Source organism: Falco rusticolus, chromosome 3 (assembly GCF_015220075.1).
Source record: "Falco rusticolus isolate bFalRus1 chromosome 3, bFalRus1.pri, whole genome shotgun sequence".
NCBI lineage: Eukaryota > Metazoa > Chordata > Aves > Falconiformes > Falconidae > Falco > Falco rusticolus.
In genome coordinates this window covers 27,904,720-27,928,380 of record NC_051189.1, presented here as the reverse complement: position 1 = coordinate 27,928,380, position 23,661 = coordinate 27,904,720, and the positions used below count along the sequence as shown (strand labels likewise).

The following is a 23,661-nucleotide window of genomic DNA, read 5'->3' as shown; positions in this document are numbered from 1 at the left end:
CAGAAGAAAAGACAGAACACACCTGGAATACTGATTCACTAAGGCTTGTTAAAATTACACTGGAGAACTGATATGAAGAAACAGAATCTCAAAAAATTAGTCTGGAACAAAGCCCAAGAGGTTTCCTTAACCATGCTTCTTCCCCACGGAAGGATCACTCATTTGCCAGTGTCCCCTACAAAGTCACCGCAGGCAGGCTGCAAGCCCGTCCAGACCTTTACAGTGTTTCAGGTAACAACAACAGTCCAGATGCGTTTGAGCTTGCACCAACAGCCAAGAGTGTATTAGCCCAGGGTCAGAACGACTGTGGTGCCAGTGGTATGGACCATTTCTGGCATCAGACTGCTTTAGTGCTAGAGACCTCACAGCTCACAGGCAGCTCATCCAGGGCGTAACTACTGCAGCAGAGGTTCTCCTCTAAACTAATCCATAGTTCTCTTGTTGGGAAGATCATAAGCAGCTCTCTACTGGGACAGAAGTATGTAAAAAATATTTTAGTAATACGCTTTAAGACTGCAGTTGACTTTGTTTCAAGATCCATTTAGTTCCAGCTTTGCCATCTCTAGGACCTGTTTTTACCCGCAATAGAGTGAAAGACAGCTGGAAAAAAAATTTACTTCTTAACTATTCTTTTGTTGTTTCCCGAGTACACAGGGGCCCACGATGCAGAAAAAACCAACATTATAACAGACTAATCTAGTTTTCTCCCTCTTTTTTCCCTTCATGGATCGAAGTTTTTATAATTATTTGCTCTTTACCTGGTCCAGATCTTTGTCCAAATGCAATGCACAAATCCTGAAACAATATTACATCACATGTTTCATCACTGCTGAGGAGTCAAAGTGCTGTCGTGCACCATCCACTCAGTTCCTTCTTTTATCTATTTGTGCAGAACATTTTTCCTACCAAAATGCTCTACGTTGCACCTATTTCCTATTTATTACAGGACTTATTTCTAATACTAAAGACAACTTTAGGAAATAATGTTACCCTCTGAAGTTATTGCACCTCTCCTACTTGGGATTAATAGCAAATTTTGTAAATGCATTCCATCCAGCTCCTTCATTAAGTATTTGATCCATGCCAATATCAGGTCAGCTACCATCACAACCCTAATGCACTCTGCCAGTACTGTGTATCAAAAAAAGGTTCAGAAAAAAAGCGCCCTTCGTTTTAACTGCATTTTGTACAAGTTGATTACAGTTGCCAAAGCAATTAGAAACTGCAATTACTGCTGTACCACATAACTGTGAAAGCAAACGTCTGTTGATCTGAAGTTTGTGTGTGCTGTATGTGATACCTCATCTTTAAACAATGCGTGACAGCACAGGCTGTTCAGTGAAAGCCTGAACAGTGTTTGCTTCCCTAAATCTCATGCTTGTACAATTCCTTCCCCCACCCCCTTCTATGCTCCACAACAACAATAAATCCCCTTTACTACTTTCTATACTGCTACCACTTCTTCCCACCTCCCTCTGGGTGTTTTCTCCCAGTTCCCCTGACTAGCAGCAAGGTGAGAGACCAGTGCTGCAGCAGGCTCCAGCCAGGCACATCCCACTTGCCAGGTGGTGCTAGCCTGGAAAGCCAAATTTAAAAGGTAACTGTAGCATTCACATGCAGGTATTTCTCTTGCTGGAGGCATTACTCTTTTGCTCAAGTGTTCTGTTTTTTCCCCCCGGAAACTTCTTAGATTAATTTATGCTGAATGCTCAACCCCCTCTGTCCACTGCATTTGAAGATGCTAACTGTTTCAAAAGGGATCAGGAGCAGGATGGGAAAAAGACAAAATGTGATTGCACAAGCTCTTGTTTCTTTAGGATGACAACCATAAAGAACGATCCTGCTGAAGAGTATCCAAGTGACCAACTTCATCCAATTTTAAACTCGTACTGAGAATTCAGTGACGGGGTACCACCTGTGTATCTGTACTGGCTGCGAGTTAAAACCAGAATCCACCTATTGCTGTGACGCATTTCCCTACCACATGAAACATATATTAGGAAAAAGTTATGTTATCAGAAGTACAGTTAAGGTTGCCCATATAGCAACTAGTTTGTTCCCCTCACACATAAACGTTGGCACAGTTTAGCTGCCTGGCAATATATTGTTTTCTCCATAGGATTCCACCCTCAGAGTAAGAAGCATGCAGTAGGCAGCTCTCAAGCAACATTTAAATATTTGCTATAGACTGAAACATTGCTGTGGTCCCACATTATTGCACGGAACTAAGTTTGTTCTGAAGACATTTTATGATGATATAATCTACAGCGATCATCATCATAGTTTCTGCCCATTTAAAGATACTCAGGATTTAAAAAAAAAAAAAACAAACAACAAAACTGAGGCACAAAAACTAAGCAAGGCAAAAAGTCTCCATTAAACAAATCTGCCTTAGTCTACTTACTGAAATTCTAAAAATGTATCTGAATCACTGAAGCACAGTTTAACAGAAAACGGTTTAACCGTTCTTACATGCTTCCCCTTACGCTGTGCAACAGAACACAAAAACGCAGGGAAACTTGAGCAAAGCACACTTCTGCCTATCAAATAATGCCTTCTAGTGGTTGTTTTCTTTTGCAGTATCAAAATACTAAGAGTAAGCTGTATTGGTTTTGTCCACATGACTTTGCTACAAGCTCAGGCAACCAATCCATCTCTCAAGCAGTTTTTCCTTCTCTGCTCAAACTGTACCACCACAATCCCATCCACACTGGACCAGAACCTTTCTAGCTCCTGCTTTTGACCCACATTAGCTAATTCGATGTCATGTAAAATATGAAAGCAAAACTGTATTTCAGATGTTTCTTACAATTTAAATTTGAAAGCCTCCTAAATATTAAGCACTTGAACATTAACATTGGAATATTTAATCTACCTAATAGTCGGTATATTTTGCTTGTTCTCTTCCAACATTCTTTCTATTCTTCTTTCGACTCACTGCTCATCTGTGAGACTTTGAAACAGAGGTGTCATCTTCTATGCGTTTTTACTGGGCACTGCCCATCTGGATGGCAATCATGGCTGTAACCTTTAGACATAATGCAAACAATCTCTCTAAAAAAAAACTTGCTGAAGAATGACATTACGAGATACCAACAGCAGAAAAGCATGGTAAGCTGCTCAGTAGTACTCAGCCTACTCATGACAGAACTCAGAATGGTTTCAGAATTATTCAAGTATTAAAGCAGCGTTAAAACATTAAGTTCCTCAGATAATAAGCAGGAACAAGCCAATTATTATCTTACATCAGAATGCTGTTGACAGGCAACAAGTGGTGTCTCAACAAATCACAAGATGGAAGATATATTTCTACCGAGAGAAAACCTTCGATCATTTTTCACAGTTAAAAGGCCCAAAATATCCACTCTGCTTTAACAGACTAAGTTAAAAGTACAGTCATCAAATTTTCAATTCTCTTTAGTCTGAGTTTTGCACTGTTGCCTTGGCAGTGCAACATCTAAATATTTAGATACATAGCAACCACCTACCAATAAGTTTCATGACATTGCATGACATTCCCCCTGTGCAGAAAAAAAAAAAAAAAATCCTACTTGAGGAAGGGTTTTATTTTGGAAGGCAGGTTGTAGCTTGGGGGTTTTTTTGCTTTGCTGTTTTGGTTTTCATTGCTTCTGTTTGGGGTTTTTTTGTTTGTTTTAGTTTTGCTTTGTTATTTTTTTAAAGAGGATTCTGTCTGCTACCTACTGGTACAACATGTAGTAAAATGTTAAAGCAATTCACTTTTCAAAAAGCATAATACTATGACCACTATTAATTTACACTGTCACTTTTTTGCAGATACTGGGGAAAAAAATACATACCCACAGTCTGGAGCTGGGCACCACCTACAATCAGGATCCGCAACCAGCCATCGCCTAAGCATAAACTCTTCATATTTTTCCATCAAGATGTCATCATTTAATATCAAACGAATGTCATGAGGATTAAATCGTTCTGAGCATTCTGGACAGCTAATATTAACCCTGCTCTCGGAGATTTCTATCCGGAGATACTGACGCAAGCAATCCACACAAGATCTATGGTGACAAGTCATTATCTCCGGGAACCTGTCCTTGGAGTGCCGCAAAAGGCACAAGGGGCATTCCATGAAGTCTCCACTTGGTTTGCTGCTAGAGGTTGTTCCGTTATCAGAAGAGGTACACGTGGAGAAAATAGAGTTCTTGTCTGTACACATTTCTGAATGAATACTTTCAATACTTGCAATCCCATCAACACCACCATTTAAATCCCTAGACTTGCGTTTTGTGTCTTTTTTTCTCCGGAAAAGGGAGCCCAATGAAATTCTTCTTTTCTTTGGTGCCTTTTTAACTGATGGCAAGCTCACAGAGGAAGCAGAAGACTGGAGGTCCCGATCAGAGCCCATTTGCCGATGTAAACTCATGTCTAGGTCACTCATCAGAAATGGGTTAAATTTCATACACAACCCTAATCATTTTTAAGGATCAAAATAATCAAGAGTCAGAAGATACAGGCATATTATTACGTAATCCAGTTTGAGAGTCTTCATGCAGAAAATTCATGTGTACCTGCTTCCAGCAAATTCTTCATAGAAATTCCCTATATTAGGAGGAAAGATAAAAAAAAGTTAGAACCACATCCATCACTTTTGGTTGTGAAAGGTCACAGCACTCTAATGACCTGTTATTCATATTACTAGCACCTTCTCCTCACCATCTGACCCAATACTTCTTTCTGTCAGCTTTTTCTATCCTTTACATCCTTCTCATCTTAACAAGCTTGAAATTTCCCTGTAGTCAAGGAATATCTTTATTACACTTAAGCAGTGCCAAGAACAGCATCTTCACTCTTCTGCTGTCTAAAGGGTGTGGGGTTTGTGTGTACGTGTGTAGAAATTACCATAACCCAAGGTGACACCTAAGGAAATATATAACAAGTTTTCTATAAAGCATTAGTAACAAGCTTACAGCACTGGAAACTTTTCCTTTTTCTCTACCTTACATTTTCCACATGTGCAATAAGGTCACGTACAAACCCAATATAGTCAGTTGAAAGAAACAATAGGTTTTTTTCAATCCATTTAGACTGCCAGTAGAAATTAAAATCACTGTGGCTAAACAACTCAAGATACTCTCAAAACCTAAGAGTTCTCAGAGAAGTATGCAGATGCATATTTATCATGTAAGGCACCCGAATATTTCGGGAAGCAGAGCTGCAGAGTGAGTGACAGCCAACACCGCCCTGCCCTTCAACTTCCACATTGCAATTCAAGCAAAGACTGGCGTTAAGGTGACAACATCTGAATTTTTATCATACTGATTTTTATTTTTAAAAAAAGCCCCCCAGATTGCCATCGCATAGGTACATATTCTCTAGGTACAAGATGATGACAAGGATTTTTTTTCTATTCTCTGTTGCTTAACTGAGCAGCTCCAAGAGGAGAGAGAGAAAGGTGCCTCCGAAGGAGGAGGCAGCTGCAAGAAGCGGCAGACCACCTCCAACCAAAAACTTGCCCCAAACGCACAAATGTTACCACTTCTTGGAAGCTTCACTGTACAAGAGGGTTTTTCTAACTCTTAGTGAGCTGCTGCTGCAACAGAAGAACAAGAAGGCATTTCTTACACATCAGTGCCGCATACCTGGATGCAACTGCTGCTGGCACCATTTCTTCCCTCAGCGTTTCCCAACTTGCCTCCCACAAAGGGGTGCAATGGGTTTCTACCGTTTTAGCACAGGATGGTAAAAGTCAGAAACTGGATACTAGAAGTAAGTCCAAAGGTAGAAACAAAGGAATGTAGAGGGCCACTGACGATGAGACAAAAATATAAGCTCTAACTCACACATCCTGGTATGGAGGAGACGAAGGGAGGTAAAAAACCACCTCCGAGGTGAATGCTTCTATTTACCAGAGTCCAGGCAGCCTGCACACTGGCTAGAGACCAGCCGAAAAACAACCGTGCGCTGTATGTCTCCAGGACACCATCACCAAGATGACCAGGCTCAAGACCAGGGAGTTTCAGAGGAAGACTCACCAGCAGGGGAACAGGTATACCTTCCAAAGGGGAAACACAGAAAACAGCCCGCGGGCTGTCCAGCTCGCCAGAGCAGCGTTTACTGTACCCTGGTGTTATAGATGTACTAGCAGGTATAGTCAAGTCAAAACTACTCAATTTATGCTTCCCCACAAGAATACTACCTTCTTCAGGTGTAAGAATTTAAAAGGAGAAAAACCCAAACAAAACCACCCCCGGGTTTTGCTAAAAAGGGGTCATAGGTTTTGAGCCATTAGGCTTTTTTTATTTTTAGGGGGTTTTTTTGTTCAGTTGTTTTTTAAGAAAGAATGTAAAAGCCACTAAAATCTATTCTATTTTTTCAAATGCTGAATTATTATTAGGCTTTTTTTTCCACCACACACACACACACACCCCCGCCCCGGGAAAATCTTACCTGTGTGAAACATGAACCAGAGAAATCTTATTTTATTCCCAGGGTCTGAAGTAAAGCATATTTCAAGAACATAACATACTCTTCCTTCCCTTCTAAGGGCAAATTCTCAGCTTAAAATCTAGTCAAAAGGAGACTGGGAACAGACCTGCTTCTTTTCCCAAAACAAATTTAATACTTTTACGGCTACTATTCCTTGTTAAATGAAAAAAAACCAACAAAAAACCAACAGACATCCACTTATCTAAAGGAAAAATGTGAAACTGAAAAAAAACCTGCTCAACAATGATGACAGAAGCGAACATCCTTCTCTCCAGGATCTTGGTATGATGTTATATCATAGATACACATAGCTGGTAGATGGTATCTGAAATATGCTACAAATGCACAAATCCTATAGCCTATGGCCGATTTGTAAGTCTAAAAGTGCAAGAATAACCTTGAAAGCATTATCATAACTACATACTTACTAACATTTGTATGTTCACAGAGACACTGCCAGGACAGTGGAAAGTGCCATCCTCCAGAAGCCAGGACAGTCTTTGAACATGAATAGCAACCAAAGCATCCATTTCAAGCAAGGTGGTGTTGGTTCAGTTTTGGTTTTTTTGTTTAATAAAATACAAAAAAAGTAGGAAGTAAACACAGTAACACAGCCAAGCCCATGACTACAAGCCTTCCCCTCCTCCCTTTCTCTGGAGAGGAAAGAATGCATATTACAGCATTTTTGCCAGTTTCAACAGATGTACAAAATCAAGAAATAGCAGCTCTGGTGACGAACCAGTTGTACTTTTTTTAAAAAATAAACAAAGATTCTCCCATGCTCTAAAGAAAGAGATGAGTACATCCTATAGTTCTGTTTGCGTAACGATATCTGATAGGCAGTCTCTCAGAAATAGCAGATTGCTCTTGCAAAGAAAACAGTTAAACTTTGGCAGGATTTTGAATAGAGAAGTTGCCAGGTTTTTTCAGACAATTGTCAGTTATGCTCTTTAGATTTAAATGCATAAAGCTAGTTTTAAAAGCCATACTCTTCCTTATACAGTATTTTTGGATTGCCACTTTAGTGACGTTCAAAGATGACTTTGCTGAAGTGAAAAGATTCAGCAGATGACTCAGGAAAAGAATAATGAGGACAATTGTTACAATGCTAATAATGATCAGAGCTGTACAAAATCATAAAAGCCTTATTAGTGCAGTCTGGAGCACCAGCCAGTTCTCATGTTGCCCAACCCAACCCAGCATCTGCATGTTTTCGCTGACAAAAAGAGGGAAAAAATACTTGATTCTGTACAACCAGGGAACACAATGACTGTATTATTCCAGTAACAATGAGTCCACATGAAGGAGATACACTGTGTGAAAAATTAAGCTCTGAAATCAAGAGACTTGAAACAAGCCAAGACACACAATTATGGCAGTAATATTGAACAATCTGATTTCTAGAGGTAACATTCATTGCAAGTTCTGCACCACTCTCACTGACCAGTATAAACCCTGTCAATATACAGAAGCAGCTAATTTGACACAGCAAAGGAATAGAAAAACCACACATGAAGTTTAACTCCTAAAAATACAAGTTCACCACCATCCTCAACATTTCCTCAAAAGCACTTACTTACAGACTACAAAAAAACATGTTTCTGGCTTCCTGCCATGCCTAAAGCCCTACCACAAATCCAAATTCCAGCCGTGCTTTGCATTCTGCTCATGCTACAGACTGCCACAAAACACCAGTGGCCACAGCACAAACACACACCTTGTCATTTAAAGATCTCCAAAAGCACAAATGATGTTTACAGACATAACTCACATACAGCTCAGTACTTAACTGCTCTGTTCCTTCAGTAATCCTTCCTAAATTGTTTGCTGGGGAAAACCTAACACCCAGTTAATTTCCTTCTATAATTCTTTTTTGACCATGCTGCTTCGGGCAAATGCTATTGGTAACCATAGAATGGAGCGGGAGGGAAAGGAAATTGGAATAATCTTGCAAAGGGAGTTTTCAACTCAGAGAAGACTGCTGTGAAAAACAGCTTCTAGTGTGGCTCCCCATGACGTAACCTTTGCTTATCTCATCTTACCAATTTACAATCTTTTAGGAAATGCACTGGGGCAGCCGAGTATAATCCTACTGATTTTGCAAGAGAAGAGTGATACAGCCCTACTTCCCTAAGCCAGACTAACTCCCTCATGCTCCAAACTGTCTTTCAAACACATCAGGGGCACAAGCTCAACATGCTGCCTGCTCTTCGATTACATGTTCAACCTGGTGCACAGGAGCAACAAACAAGGGAGTCTGCCACCAGGACAAGCAGCTTCACACATCTGCAAAATGAAGGCAGGCTTGAACATTTGTGCACGGAAGGAGAAAAAACGCCATAAACAGACGTACCTACCTCCTGACTAAAACCCTTAAACATTACCTCGTGTCACTTGTACTTCAATGGCAAATTTAGACTTTTCCTGTTGCAAATGAACACCCTTCATTTTAGACGTTTGCTCCTCCTGGCAATTTAACCAAGCACAGGGTTTGTGTTAGCATACTGAAAGCTGTTTCTTGATTAAAACTAAGAGCTTCCTTCTCTGACATCTGTAATTCCCAGCATCTACACTCTGTAGCTGCTTTCTAAAACGCACTGCTCCAGCTTAAAGAGAGCTGCAACAAAAAAACCCCAGAACTTGAAGGTCATCCAGTGACAAGGCATCACAGATCTGAAATACATTTCTGCCTCCCTCTTCCAATGAGCACTCCTGCCAATCACATAGCATCCTGAAATTTCTAAGCTATGATGTTCTTAACATAGAGGTATCTCTAAACATCTAAAAGAGGCACCAAAAATATGTTTACCTTTTTATTTACTCCATGGTGTAAGAACTGTAAAAATAGTGGAATAAAACGTAAACCAAAAATATGCAAAAGCTTAAGCTACAAAATACCAATGCACAGGATTAAAACAGCAATCAAGTTTCTCATTTCAATGGGCATTATTTAAATGTCAATTCATTCCACAATAGTTTTAAAAATTAGGTGAAAAAAATATTTCTAAAATAACCCCCTACTTCCTTTACACATGCCTCAGGTTCAACTAAAAATCTGGCACCTCTAAGAGTTCAAACAGTGATGACCAGTTTGAAAGAGCTTAACAATTCTGACAGTATGTGCTTCTGTAACACCATGTCCCATTAAAAAAACCCACCATACCCACTCACATCAATGCAGATGGTGTCAGAGCACGATAGGACTGTTACTTGATTTAATCACAGACGATTTAGTATAAGCAGAACTAACACTTTGGAACTTGGAAGTAAACAAATAGAAATTATGGAGAAACAACAGAGGTTCTGGCAGAACCTTTATATGCACTAAGTTGAAAAATGAAACTCCTTAATGGTAACATAATGCAGCATAGGTGAAACGCTTAATTGCGACAATTAGCAGAATGCACTTATGACTCCTTCAATGTATTTCCCCTCAAAAAATAAAGTTAGGAATAGTGATATTTTCCATTTAATGTTTAGAAGACGGTAAAGATATTTAAATTTAATTTGTGGGGGGTTTTTTTGGTCTCCTAACTTTGATTTCCAATAAAAGTTGAAATTAAAGGGTTGATACTATTTGGATTAAACTGAAAAGTTTATTCTATAAAAGAAAGTCAAGAAATTCTTATCAGAAGATTTCTCAAGCTTTTAAAATTAACCCAGACCTATAGACACTTATAAAACATTTACAGTGATTTGTTACAGTATGGCAGGATGCAAAAATGTAAAGACAAAGTGACTTAAATAATTCATTTAACTCAAACTGAGCTGAGTAAAACTGCTTTAAAAATATACTCATCTAAATTTTAATTCATTATGGTTTTTCGCTTTTGAAAAAGAGGGCACTGGTGTTTAAGTTTTATGAAATTTATCCAAGTAAAAAGTAATTCTTACCTTTCAGACACTTTTGCAGGAAGGTATCTTTACTCCTGTCCTGCTTTGTTCTAGGAGCCACGTATGTGAATGCTTATCCTAAAGCACAAAGACAACTCCTTATGAAAGTTACCAGAGTTGCTTCTACCGCTAGTAAATCTTTTTCAGAGTGAAAATTACTTGATCATGTAGTTAACTAGGCTCTCATTTCTTTACGCTTACGATTGACTACTGATCGCTGCACAGATGCAGTTATTTCAAAAATAGGACTCCCAAAACTTTAGTAGTCTGCCATGTCAAGTCTCAAACTTTACGTATCATCTTTAAACAACAGAAGAGCAGCTTCAGTAAAATAATTTCACTTAATCTATGCAAATTCAAAAGACTGGGAGCTGTTGCCTACAAGTACTGTACTAAGCATTTGCTCACTAATTCCACGCTGGAGCTTGCAGCAGGCTCGCTGAAGGTGCTGACAAGATCTGGGCCATGCCCCTATCGGCACAGAACTGATAAGCAGAACAGAGTAGAGCCCTTATCCCTGAATTGAAAGGAAGTTATACCCCCTGGCACAAGCCAGCTTGACACACGTAGGCCAATAGACCCATGCTGAGTGAGAAAAAAGGGATCATCCAGGAGCAAAAGGGCTTGCTTTAACATACGGGAGGTTCTATAATGCAGTCAGTTTACTTTAGGAGAGTCTTCTAAGAATAAGGATATTTTAGAGGCACTATGTAACGCCTTGTAAAATTAAACAAAAGACTAATGCTAGATACCAAAACCAGACAAAAGGCTAGAGCAATCCCCTCAACACATGCCAGCCTTTCTTTTCAGCTGTTAATCTGCACTTCAGCTGGGGTGTTCACTAAAGCAAGAACAGGACTACTATTTATTTGTAAAGTTATCTTTCAACAAACGTTAAAGTAAAACATTATGCTTTCTCTAAGCAATGTCATGTCTGGATTATTGCTCCATATTCTAAATCACATCATAAAAAACTCCTGGTATTCACAGATACTATCGTACAAGAAGTTACAAGAAAAGCACTTGTGAGGCAGAGATATTTTAATTTCTTTAAAAACGACATTATGCACTGTTACCACTTTCAGTTTATTCTGATTGCACTTCATTTTTCTTTTAAGTCCTGTGTCAATTATCTGGAAATTCTATTTTCACTTATAGAACAAAGCGATACTGTTTGTAAAACAACGAAGCAAACAGACTGACCATGAACCCGCTCGGGCTCAAAGCCCGAGACAGACTGACCAAGCATTAAAATCCAAAGATTGACAGTATTTAAAATATACAGAAGCCTGCAGAGTACACACTGCAGAACTGCCACAAGTTAACTAATATACAATGTTCTGTTTTAAAATTCGCAATGGTATTCACAAATGGAACATGACAACCCAATCTTGACAGCTAGAAAAGTCTTCAACAGAACAAAAAAAAAAAAGTTATGCTTCTTTCTTAGAAATTTATGTACAATACATCCTGTATCATGTGTCCATGACAGCTGCTGTTAGAAAAGGAAGTCTTGCAAGCTGCTCAGCTCATTCTGAAAGTCTCTGAACAGCCCGTTGCCAACTCCAGCAAAAGTGTTCCTCTTGCAGATCATGTTTGTAAAGAAGAGAGTGCACTTAAAGTACCTCCCCTCAGCCGGGTGGCAAACAGGCAAGAATTCCTTAAATGCTAAAGACATTAATTTTCCAAACCAGCAGCATTAAATCTGGGTATATTGAGTGTAATGGTTGACCAAAGCTAAGAATGCAGTGGGAGAGATGCTTTCTATTTGTGAATCTCCAGGCCTACGTCTGCTGCAAGTTAAAACTAACAGGATCAATTTTCCCTTATCTAACTCTGCAGAGCAGCCTTAGCTCAACCATGCACTCGCTCATTATGTCGAAAGCTTATCCTATGCACCGTGGTGCATCACTGTACGCAAATGTACAGACTCAGCCAACAGAAACCAAAGTCTTGGAAACAACAAGGGGAGGGAGAAGAAACAAATAATCACCAGAGCTTTTAACTATTTCAATTCTTCAATCATTAAAATCCTTACGCTAGCACAATTTTTTTCTTGTGTAAGTGATGGGAATGTATTCTCTTTGTGCAATGATGGGCACATCATCTTGTGATGATTTTCACTTCTGTTCTGAATATTGTGGGGAGATTTATTTATATATTTACATTGAAGTAATGTTCTGCAATATATCACTAGCTAGTGGTCTGGAAAGTAGACACAACACTAAGGATTAAAAACTACACAAGTTGCCTATCTTGTGTAAAACCAAAAAAAAGTTTTAATCTAACTGTATTAGTACTTCAATTTAAACTAAGTACTCTTTCTGACCATCAGCTGAAAAGAACATTAGCCTGTAAGAACAAATCATTCAAAAGATTGACAAATGACTGTTTGACCTGCCTAGAGATAAATAAAAATTCCCATAAACCCAAAAATGTAAAAATATGTTGTAAATTCTGGTTTTAAAATCCAAATAATTTTTAAGAGCAATCAATATAAAAGACTAAATAAAATAAGGAAGTTCATTCTGAATTCAGTCTTCTGATTATACAGTATGAACAGATCCAGACACTTCATCAAAGCAGTCTAAATAAAAGCATAAAGGCAAAGAAATTATCTGGCAACAGCAAATTAGCAATTAGGAAAATAATCCCAAAGCAAGTTTTCAGAGTTTTTTAGCTCTGTATTTATTTCAGTTGAAAATAAGTGTTCTCCACTTTTGGTTTTACTCTTTAAAACTACTGCTGAATAATAATTCCTTGGAAACTCCTGTAGCTGCTTTTTATTCTAAACTATACATTGCAAAATACTCGAAGTAAATATATACACCAGTGAAATAATACCAGAAAGTTGTTTCCTGCAGCGTCACCAATCCTGCAAGTGGAAAGCATTGCAACACTCCTGAATGCTGAGATCATTCCTACAGAAAAACTCCTCCAAAATGAAAATAACCAAGACTCACAATTCCAGCATACACAGATGTAATTTCAGGTCTGTAATTCTGCCCAGTCAAACAGTAATGGCGACATACTGAATTCTGACAAGCTTTTGTTTTCAAGCAGGTTTTAAAAAGTTTGCCCTACTGCAAAAACAAACCAAGTAAAATGTACCAAGATGTAAGGTGGGACAAATACTGAAGTAGACTGATCTGAAACCAAGAGCAGGAGTTCCAGAGAGAGCACTTGGGCAGAATTTGAACAGCATACCAGAGAGACAGCAGCCTGGGGGGATACACAAGAGGTGACACATCTCAGTTTCTGGCTTCTATTGATTTTTACATTCAGTAAGAGCCAGAAGTTTCTATCTTGCACTGCGGAAAGATATTATTGACCAGCTGACTGGCAGCATCTTCCAGCTCTTTTTTTTCCTCTGGCATCAGTAACCTATTTCGGGGGGAGAAAAATAGAAAAAACAAACCCAAAATAAAAAAAAAATGTGCGCTGATCTTGAAGTAGCTTTTCCTCAAAATAAGTAGTGCTGGAAACTATTAACAGATTACTTTTTAATCTTTTGGTGCTATTTTACCAGTTTTATTAACAAAACAGATATACTTTGGATAAAACTTACAAAGTAAACTGACTAACTAAAAGGGAACAAGTTAATAAAGAATTCTGAATTCTTCCAGTGAGATCAAATTAGGCTGTTACCTTACCACAGGATGGGGTAAGTACTTGGTCACAGTTTCTGAAAGCCACTGTGAAATGACAGTAACTCGGCCCTTGAGAACTGAATAGCTACCGTGCATTGGTCTCACTTGATGCAAATCTCTTTAAAGAGAAACTAATAATTCTGTTAAATATAATTCAATATAAAACTTTCAGAAAAACTTGGGTGACTGAATGAATAATCCATGCCAGTCTATTCTAGCAGCAGCAAGTCCAGGATAGAGACAGCAACCATGAATGTCTTCTGAACTCTTGTTATGGCTAATACCATTACTGCTGAAACTGCCCTTGGGTCAGGTACAGTTACACCGGTGTAACTAACCGCTCCTGTTCACTCCAGATGTGAGGTTAGTGCAAAACCTAGTATAATGTGCCCAATTCTACTGCTGCCTGGCTTATGAATTTGTTCTGTCAGTACATTAACTGAAAAGTCCTGCATGGATGTATTTTATATCACCAAGTTCATTTTTTGTTTAGCGATAGCTCTAGTTAGAACTGGTGCTATTTCAAATAGAGACCAACATCAAAAAAAGGATGAACAACTGAGAGAAAAAGAGAGACAAAAACAAAGACAGGGAAAGGTCTAGCCAGGGAAACAAAAATACTCCGTCCTGCCAGGAACACTGCCTCTAGCTTCCAGACAGGAAACACTCACTGCCTCCAGAAAAACCATTGGCGTCAGGAAATGGCAAAAGTACCACGAAACTTATCTCGCAGCTGAACCCAATGTAGAACGAGAAGAGAACATTACAGAAAAGGAAGGTAAAATAACTGACTACCCATGAATAAACAGATCTTTGCTTACAGATACACAAGGTGAAAATTTCAAAACTGACGCTTCTTTGGGGAAAAACAATTAGTGGAAAGGATTCTTCCAGTCCTGCTGAAGATAAATAAATAAAAAGACCAGTCTGAAAGATAACAGCCTATTCAGCATAGACAGGGCAACAGAAGGGGAATGATCTAGCAGCCTTTACAAGATAGACTCCACTAGCATTATAAATAGTGTAAACGCCAGTTAAAAAGCACAAAACAAGGAAAAAGCTGAACCGCTTGTCATTAAGGTACATCTGGCTCTCTTACCCACGCTTAGAAATACAATATATGCCAAAAGGAGGAGGTTATTCTGCCAGCACGTTATTCCACCTACAACAACATCATATACTGTGACAAAAAAATATGCTATGTCAGCACATAGCAGGATTTAGCCAGGTTGATGCAAGTTTTTCCAACAGTTTTTCACTGACAGCAACACAGGTAACCGTTACAGACTATGGGACTAAGCAGTTTCTCTATGCAAAAAACCTGCTATATCAAATAGCTAGAAAAGTTAGTGCAAAAAACACCGGCTCCTGGCCTTGAGACGATACTGTTGAGAAATTTCTTTGTCCTCATGCCTTGTCAATGGCACCAAAGCACAAAGCAAGACAGGAGGAGTTTGTAATCCCCTGCAAGCCACTGTGCGTTAGCCAGAGAGACCTACAGTCCTCTGCCACCCAGGTGACACTCTGGGTCACACAGTACGACAAAACCTGGCAATGCCGTGACATTCCAGACTGTCAGAATGCTTCCCACAAACTTTCAAAAAAACAACCCAAAAACCTCAAGGTTCCCTGCTGTGCTTAATACCTTTAACAACAACACAAAGCCAGGAGAAAAAAAAATAAAATGCAGGAAGACCTACAGTGGTTTTCCTCTGCCAGCTGAGGAGGGCTGCAGGAGCACTTGGCGGCACTCAGTGAGCAACTGCCATTTGAAAGGACAAAACCAAGTGTGGGTCAAGATGTATTTGCACTATTCCATTTACTCCACGGACTTTCTCAAATTAGCAAAGTTACACCTCCATTGCCAGGCCCCACAACACAGGGAATATTCTGAAATACAACTCCCCTGTTCTCATGCTTTTGAGGAGGGACTACAAGCCTCTTTACCCTAACCTTTTCCCCCTCCACACCCAATCCCACATTTACAGGTGCAAACAGACATATTCTAACATGTCTTACATACACATTGGGCTATGGTAATTTTTTCCTCCACACAGCATCATCTTAACAGCTCTTCTAGACAATTATGGAAAACACATTAGTTGTGGTCCCTTGGTGCAACAGACCGTGACACATCATCCATTTCAAACATTAACAGGCACAAAAGGGAAAAAAAAACGAAGCAAGCATAACGCACTACCTAGAAAAGCTACTGTGCCCTACTTTCTCCATTATTTAGAACAGCTAAACACTTTCTAATTATAGCCTCCAAACAAACCTGCGTTATTTCAGGTTCTGAGGTAAAACCATACTTTGTGGTTTTTAAAGCAGTAACACTGGCAATGTATCCTTCAAACCTAACCCCCTTTTCAGTAAACCTTTAACAAACCCAATACCTCAAGTCAGATTTAAAAGCTTCCTAGACCACAGAAACATCACACTCCGTAAACATGAGTTAGTACAAAAGATGCTACCTCAGGCCAGAGTACTCGTTAGCCTAAATCTGAGATACAGTCCTCAAATGTCAGGATGATTTTTTCCTTTAAAAGCAGAGTAAGTAATTTGTAAACACTACAAAGCTTCTCGTTTATTTTTTGTATCAGCTGCAATCCTCCAGCTTGACTTTGACTCCTGTCACAGTGACACCACAGTTCCGCCTCTGATGGCCTTAAATATAGCTCTCCTGAGCTGTTTGCATCCAGATAAATCTCAGATGAACAAGTATCTTAAATTGAATATAACACACAGGCTTTCATATTTATTTCCAAGTCAAAGAAATTTGTTTAATCAGCAATAACAAAAGTAAATCCTCTTGTTAGTCTTAAAAACAATTACCACTTTCTCCGGCAGATCATAATTCCCAGGTGTATCTTTAAAATCCTTGCTTTCTTTCTACTTGCAAGTAACCATTATGAATTTCAAATTTGCAGTTAGACAATTACTGATTTATTTTCTGTTTGCTTATCTAAACCTAATGTTAACACTGGCAAAAAATTCCTTCTGAAAATATCTTCACTTTGAAACACCAGCAAAGAACTGTTACCGTAAACCCAGTTTAAGAGCTGAAAGCAATATCCTGCAAGCCAAGAACGTCAGGCACAAGTATTTACAAGATAATCTGAAATGTCTGTAATAAACAAATTGGACAATACATAGTTCGTCAAGTACATTTTCTACCCACAAAAGATATACACTGAGTAGCTGGCTACACACACCATTCACAGTGATACACACACACATACACCAGGTCCAGACTCTGTTTCAATTCCAACATGCGATTATCTACACCAGCCAGAGCGACTGAATTGTGTGCAATGCAAAACCTCTCCCTAACTTCGTGACGTCAAAGCTCTCTTGCCAACAGATGCTTCTGAAGTAGTTACATTAAGTCTCCATTGTGCTATGTAACTCAGAGGCTGGATGCCCGAATCGGAAAACAAATGCTGAAGAGCAGGAAGAGGGGGAAGACAAATGCAATTTTTCAGTCCAAGACTACGGCTGTACTGTCTCTTCATGTCACTGGCTCATCTTCCAGGCTTCAGGTAAATTCTCTGTATCGATGAGAGCCAGGAAGAGAACGAAGCAGCAGCAAGAGCCCAAGAGGTCAGCTGAAGCAACCTGCTAGGCAGCAGCTGGAGAGCAGGCCAGGCAGAGCACAGCCTGCGGCCCTGTTCCCGTCCTCGTCCCCCCCCGGCCGGTCACGGCAGCTCAGCAGGACAGCAGCACCAGCCCACTGCTAGCACACCTTGTCCCTCCGGGCCACACAGCCCAGCCCGGACAGAACGAGGGCAGACAGCCATGCATTTGTCTCCTTCTCCATCTTCAAAAACAAAACAGATGGCTCAAGTAAGAAACATCTGGATTACTCTAAAAGGAGTAACTGTAGCCAAAGCTAACAGTTCATATACTCTGCAAATCACTTAAGACTAAGGCATTCCTGAAACTGCCTGCAGTTCACCATGTCCGTGTCCACAACGGTGGCAGAATACCTCACAGCGGCTATCTGGGTAATTAACAATAATACTAAAAAGATCTCAAAAGTTATTTCAATAGCCTCCTCTATTCACTCAGCTTCCACAGCTACAAGGGGTCACCTCTGTTCCAATCCAACACCGATAACAATCTGAATTTTTACTCAGAAAGGCAATGCTCACCCTCAGCAAGCCACACACAAAGGCACATTCACAAGCGTGAAGGCTCATGTCACAGATCCTCAAACTCGGGTCTGTTTGCAAAAGGACATTCACAGTCAGTCCCCTCACTGCACAAAGACCTCGTGAGCCATCTTCACACCTTACTTCCAGCTACCCTCCCACATTTATAGTGAAAGGCACCCCACTTCTATCAGAGCTTCTGTCTGACATACAGCAAAAGTGCCACATGAAACAGAAGAACCCTCACAGAGGACAGCAGCAGCTGAAACATTTAAAACATGGATTTACAAACCTGCACACAAACACGCAACAATACAACAAACTAGCTTCCACTTTGCTCTTGAATGTAAAGCAGCTCCTGGTAGAAAAATGAGTATCTGACAGATAAACCAGACAAACCAGAGATTATGTTGACATCTGAACAAAAACCAGACCCAAAGAGATTCTAGTTTCATATTCACGAAGGGCTACATCTGTCTCTAGATAACCTGGTGACACCATCAAACATTAGCTGGAGTTAACTGTAGTTTACCAGTGATCCTGTTCCAACTCAATGGACTGTGATCTGGACAAACCTGTATTTGCATTTGCCACCTCCCAGCAAGACTGGCATCAGTACAAAATACCTGGACACGATGCCAGCTGCTCTTTGGAAAGTCCAGCTATCACGGCTTCCTTCCCCCCAGATTACCACACAGGTATAAATCCAAGGCTCTAGGTTCAACTGAGACCTTTCCTCTGGCTATTGAAAGAAATTAAAAAAACACAGCATTTTTTTTGTGGTTGGTTTTTGGTTTATTTTTATTATTATTATTTAGGTTTTTTGGAGGGGTAGGAGGGCAATACTATGACAACACAGGGAAGGGAACAGCCAGGGTAAAAAAACTCCAAAACTATTTCAGGTTTCAATAATGGAGTATTATCACCATTTCCATTCTTCAGGCACCACAGAAATGCCTATAGTGGAGGTGAAACACATCTGCGCAAGAGATTTTTCCCCAGGTCTGCTTTGTAACGCAGGACAAAACTTCCACAGAAGGAATAAATACCCTTGCTGACTGTTTCATATTTGATTTGAAATGTAATTCTCTAACCTTGTTACACTGCAATACATGTGTGGTTTCCTTGCTACAGCTAACATGAGACAAAAATGAATCATACATTGTACCAGTGCCAAAACAGAAATAAAACAGGCCTGATCACTGTCACTGAGGAATGAAAGTCCCCTGCAAAAAAACTGTTACACATCTGTTTCCATTGTAAGATTAACTTTTCCAGCAGTTATGAAATTTAACAACTTTAGCTGAAAAATAAGGCACAAAAAATAAAGTTCTAGTAGTCTAGAAATGAGACAGTTTAATCAGATCATCTTAACATAGGTAAATCATACAAATTCCTATTTTAACAAGTTAATAATTATTTAGAAGCTTTGAGCCTGTGATTCAAATTAGTAGATGCTTCCACAGATTTTATTTACTTTGCAAAAAACTGCTAAGTCATTTCTGGTATGTTAAGTCTGCTTTCAGTAAGGAGGACTTATATACTACTATAACCAGTTATGCAACACTGCATTAAAAAAAAAATTAAAACTGAAAAGTTAAGCAGAAATCAATTCTGAAAGTTTTTTAGCTGCTCTTTCCTTCTTTTTTTTCCCTTTTTCCTGCTCACATCTTTTAAGATCACCATTATCAATAAAAGTATTTGTGACAATTCCCTTTTTGTCCTTACTTCTGACCTTTTTGATTTGCAATCCCACTGTTCAGCACTTACCCTCAAATCATTCTACCAACTGCAAGCTATCAAATACTGCATTGAAGGAAAATAAATGATTCCTCACTCTTTTAAAGTTGTGTGCAACTATGTAAGTACTCTGCTGCAAACTTTTACCCGGTATTAGTAACAAATCCTCCTTAGAACAAAACTGTTGTCACTCAACAAAAGAAAATCATCATCTTGTAGCTATCACAGTTGTGTAACTGTGACAGCTGTGCAATGCAATTTAAGCAGGCAGAAAAGCCAAGGCAAGTTCAGAAGGATTCTAACATCAAAACAGGTAGAGAATATGAATAATAAATGTAAATAAACTACAATCTGCCAAGTCAACTCTCATGTCAAATGCTGTGTCTGAAAACAAATTGTTCCAGCTCGCCATCACAAGACTTTCATTATTTACTTCTACTAGCAAGCCTTAACTCAAATTGAAAGGTACACTGAGTGCAGCCTTTTTAAATAACTGCAGGTCAGGCTGACATTGTTCCACACTGGGAAGATAACAGTTACTTTCAAAAAGATACCGCTTTGTTTAAATTTAGACATAACTGGAGTAGTTTGTATCTGCCCAGACTTCCCCATTAGTGAGGTTACAGCATCTTCAGCTACATTTGCTGCTTTTCAATGGAACAGCAAAGAGTTTGTGAGAAACAACTAGCAAGTTATTAAAATTTAACAGCTTTCCCTGTCTGGGTACAATCCCTCTCCTCGCTATTTAACATCCTCCAAATATCCAGTCATATAGTCACCTGTGGAACCTAGAAAGGACTGTGATGTGAGACAGAAGAGGGGAGAGGAAAAGGAGAAAGACAGAAGAAATGAAATGGGTGGAGTGAAAGATAAGCTACCAGAGATGTCACAAGTGTCTACAACTGGCATATCGATGCAATATTGTTTGTTCATTAATTTCACCTCACCAATAACAATGAGGCATACTAATTACAGAGAGAAGGGAAAGGGAGGGAGGATGCGACACAAGTTGTTCTCAGGACAGTAAGAAAAATAGCAGTACAGGTTTTTAGAAGCTGGCCTTCTTTCATTAGGTAGTGTCTTAACCTGGTGTAAAATAATTGTGTAAGTGACTCCTTAAGTTTGGCTTGATAATAAAGAAGGAAATTAATATAATATACAAGTTTGGATCATGCCTGTGTTTCAGCATTTGTGACGACAAGGGTTCCTACTTTAACTTTCTATCTTAATATTGACACCTTTTAAATTTATGTCTAGAGTATCAAGATACACCAAGAAAGGTGAGCTACCAAGTCTTTCTAGCAACCAAGACAATGAAATTGTTGTATTAAGTAAGATGATGATACTCCTGTAGAATCAAGTATTTCCCATAGTGTATTTAACCATGCTACAGAAAAGTTCCAATACAGCTATGCCTGCTATAATCACATCACAAGTGCTAAAATGCTACCCTTCTTCAGCGCCCCCAGAAAGACCTTGCCCCAGTAAATACGTTACATGCTTCTGACACACATTACCAAATAGTCTATGGATAACAAAAGGTACACAAAACTACATTAAGAACTGTTTGGACATTTAACATTGCACATCTGAGTGCTCAAAAATTAGGGAAACCAGAATGCAAACTGGCCATGAAAATGAAATTCAGCATCCTCTATCCATCCACTTGATTGTGTAGTTGACGCACTGGAACGCAATGCAAGTGCCCGTCCAGTCTCAGCACATACGATGGCTGGATGTGAGCATCTGATCCTTGTCACTGCTTTCAGGGACTTTGGGACATCTCTTCCCCTGTCCACAACAGGGATCCAGCTGCCAGGGTGCTGTAGGCAGATGTGCAGATCAAGTGGGGCCAGCTGCTTCCCACCCAAGAAGCTGACTGCTTGCTACAGGGACAAGTTGCAACATAGCACCAGTAGGTGAACTGTAATAAGAGAAGATGGAAAACTGCTGTTTGTATGCTCCTCAGTGCTCTAGCAGCCACTTCCAGATCTTAGGGAGAAGGGCACCAAGCCAGATGAAAAGTATCCTAAAGGCTGGGTCTGGCTTTTGAACTTCCCGTAAGACCACACAGACATACCAATTCTTCTGCAGCTATCCTCATTCCATGGATGGCTATTCCTCATTTCCCTATTAAATGAGGACCCGTAACTTATGTATTATATATTATTTGCTTTACAACATTATACAACACGGAATTCACAAATACCACACAAGTCTATAAGCTATTTTTACCAGACTAGTGGCTTCAAAAATCAACAAATCAATCTTTAGAGTAGTCCTGTGTAATCTTCATAGTAATTCCGCAATGGAAGATTATTTTTCCAAATTTTCAAAACAGGAAACAGACACCAAAGCTAAAAGTGCCACCCAAAGTAAGATTAGCAAGATATTGTAGGCTGCCAAAGTTGTAAGGCTGTTTTGTGTCGGTATAAGATTGTATAGGTTCAAAACTCCTGCTGAGCGCTGACAGCAGTAGCTACCTGCAGATCAGCACCTGAATGTCTAAAGATGGGTATACAGGAAAACAAAAAACCTGCTGTAATAAGGGCCTTGCCCAGCACCACAAATACCCTACAAATGAAGCTACCACAGATCCCTCATTCTAGCATTTTCTATCCTAAGTTTATACCCCAGCATCATCCAAATAATGTGGTTGTTGTCTATGATTATTCAAATGTCAACAATATTTTTTTCTGTTGTTAGGGCATGAGAATGTTCTCTTAACAAATTTTATACAATTTAGTAATGTGCAGGCACCAAATGCAAAGATTTAGCTAGCATTAGCTAGAACTAGTTTCTCTTCGAAGCTTCTATCCCCGTAACAGATTTGGTAAATATTCCCCAATGGGTTTCTAAACCGGAAAACAAACCTAGAATGTCTTCCCTCGAGGAGACTACCGTCTGCTGCAGTGCTTTTTGAACTTGGGGTTATGCAATACACCTCGGTGGAGGAACACAACAAACTGAACCCATGTTCCTGCAACAGCAGACACAGGGTAGCAGCTTAGAGGGCTATCCAGGGCTAAGCTTCATGTAACCTCCCCAGGAACCAAACCCACGTAACACTGTGCTGGCCCAGATGTTGGCCAATACCTAGCAGGGGTTGAGGACAATACCTGTGAATAGTCCCCTCATTCCTTCCATCATTTTCTTTTGCAGACGATCAAGTTTGACAGCTACAAAAATACATGTATGGCAGGAAGGGAAATATATTGGGAATAGGAAAAGTTGTCATAAAAAGAAAGGAAATTTGATCTTTAAAAAGTTTAAAAACAACTGTTCCAGTAGTTTCAGCCTTCATCACCCTCAGTTCCTCTATCCCAGCGTGCAGCCTTTTCATCCTACTCTTCCTAAAGGCATACACTTAGTGCATAATCTCCCCTTTCCCCTGCTGCCTCTACCCACCACCTTTTTCTATACCTCCTCTGCAGGCACGCATCTCCCACTTGGTTCTCTGCCAGGTTGAGGCTTGAGACAAAGCACAGGGGAAGCATTCCTCCTTCTCACTTGGCTCTCTCATAAATGACTTGATGCCTGGCAGCTGGGAGCCAAAATTTAAATATCTCACCAATTGCTAAAACAGCTAAAAAAGTCTGGTTGTATGTGAAATAGTTAGGAATTTACGTGTGACACCAACCAGTCTTTAAAGAAAATGCCCAAAACCACTTTCTAAAAAATTGACATTCTTTGCAAGTTTTCACAGGGAAAGAATAAAGATGGAGCAAGGCTTCTCAAGGAAATTAAAAAAAAAGAAAGAA

General features: G+C 39.5%; 1 protein-coding gene across 4 annotated transcripts in view; it reads right to left on the bottom strand.

The window, feature by feature from the left end:
* The window catches only part of RNF19A (ring finger protein 19A, RBR E3 ubiquitin protein ligase), a 58,379-nt gene that overhangs the window by 15,317 nt on the left and 19,401 nt on the right, over positions 1-23,661 (bottom strand). For 3 of the 4 annotated variants that reach the window (XM_037378947.1, XM_037378949.1, XM_037378946.1), the window contains one exon: positions 3,819-4,575. In XM_037378947.1, coding sequence (XP_037234844.1) covers positions 3,819-4,435 — 617 coding nt within the window. In that variant the 5' untranslated portion in view covers positions 4,436-4,575. Of the gene's footprint in view, positions 1-3,818; positions 4,576-10,356; positions 10,451-23,661 lie in introns of those variants that run through there. The other variant, XM_037378950.1, reaches the window with a different exon arrangement.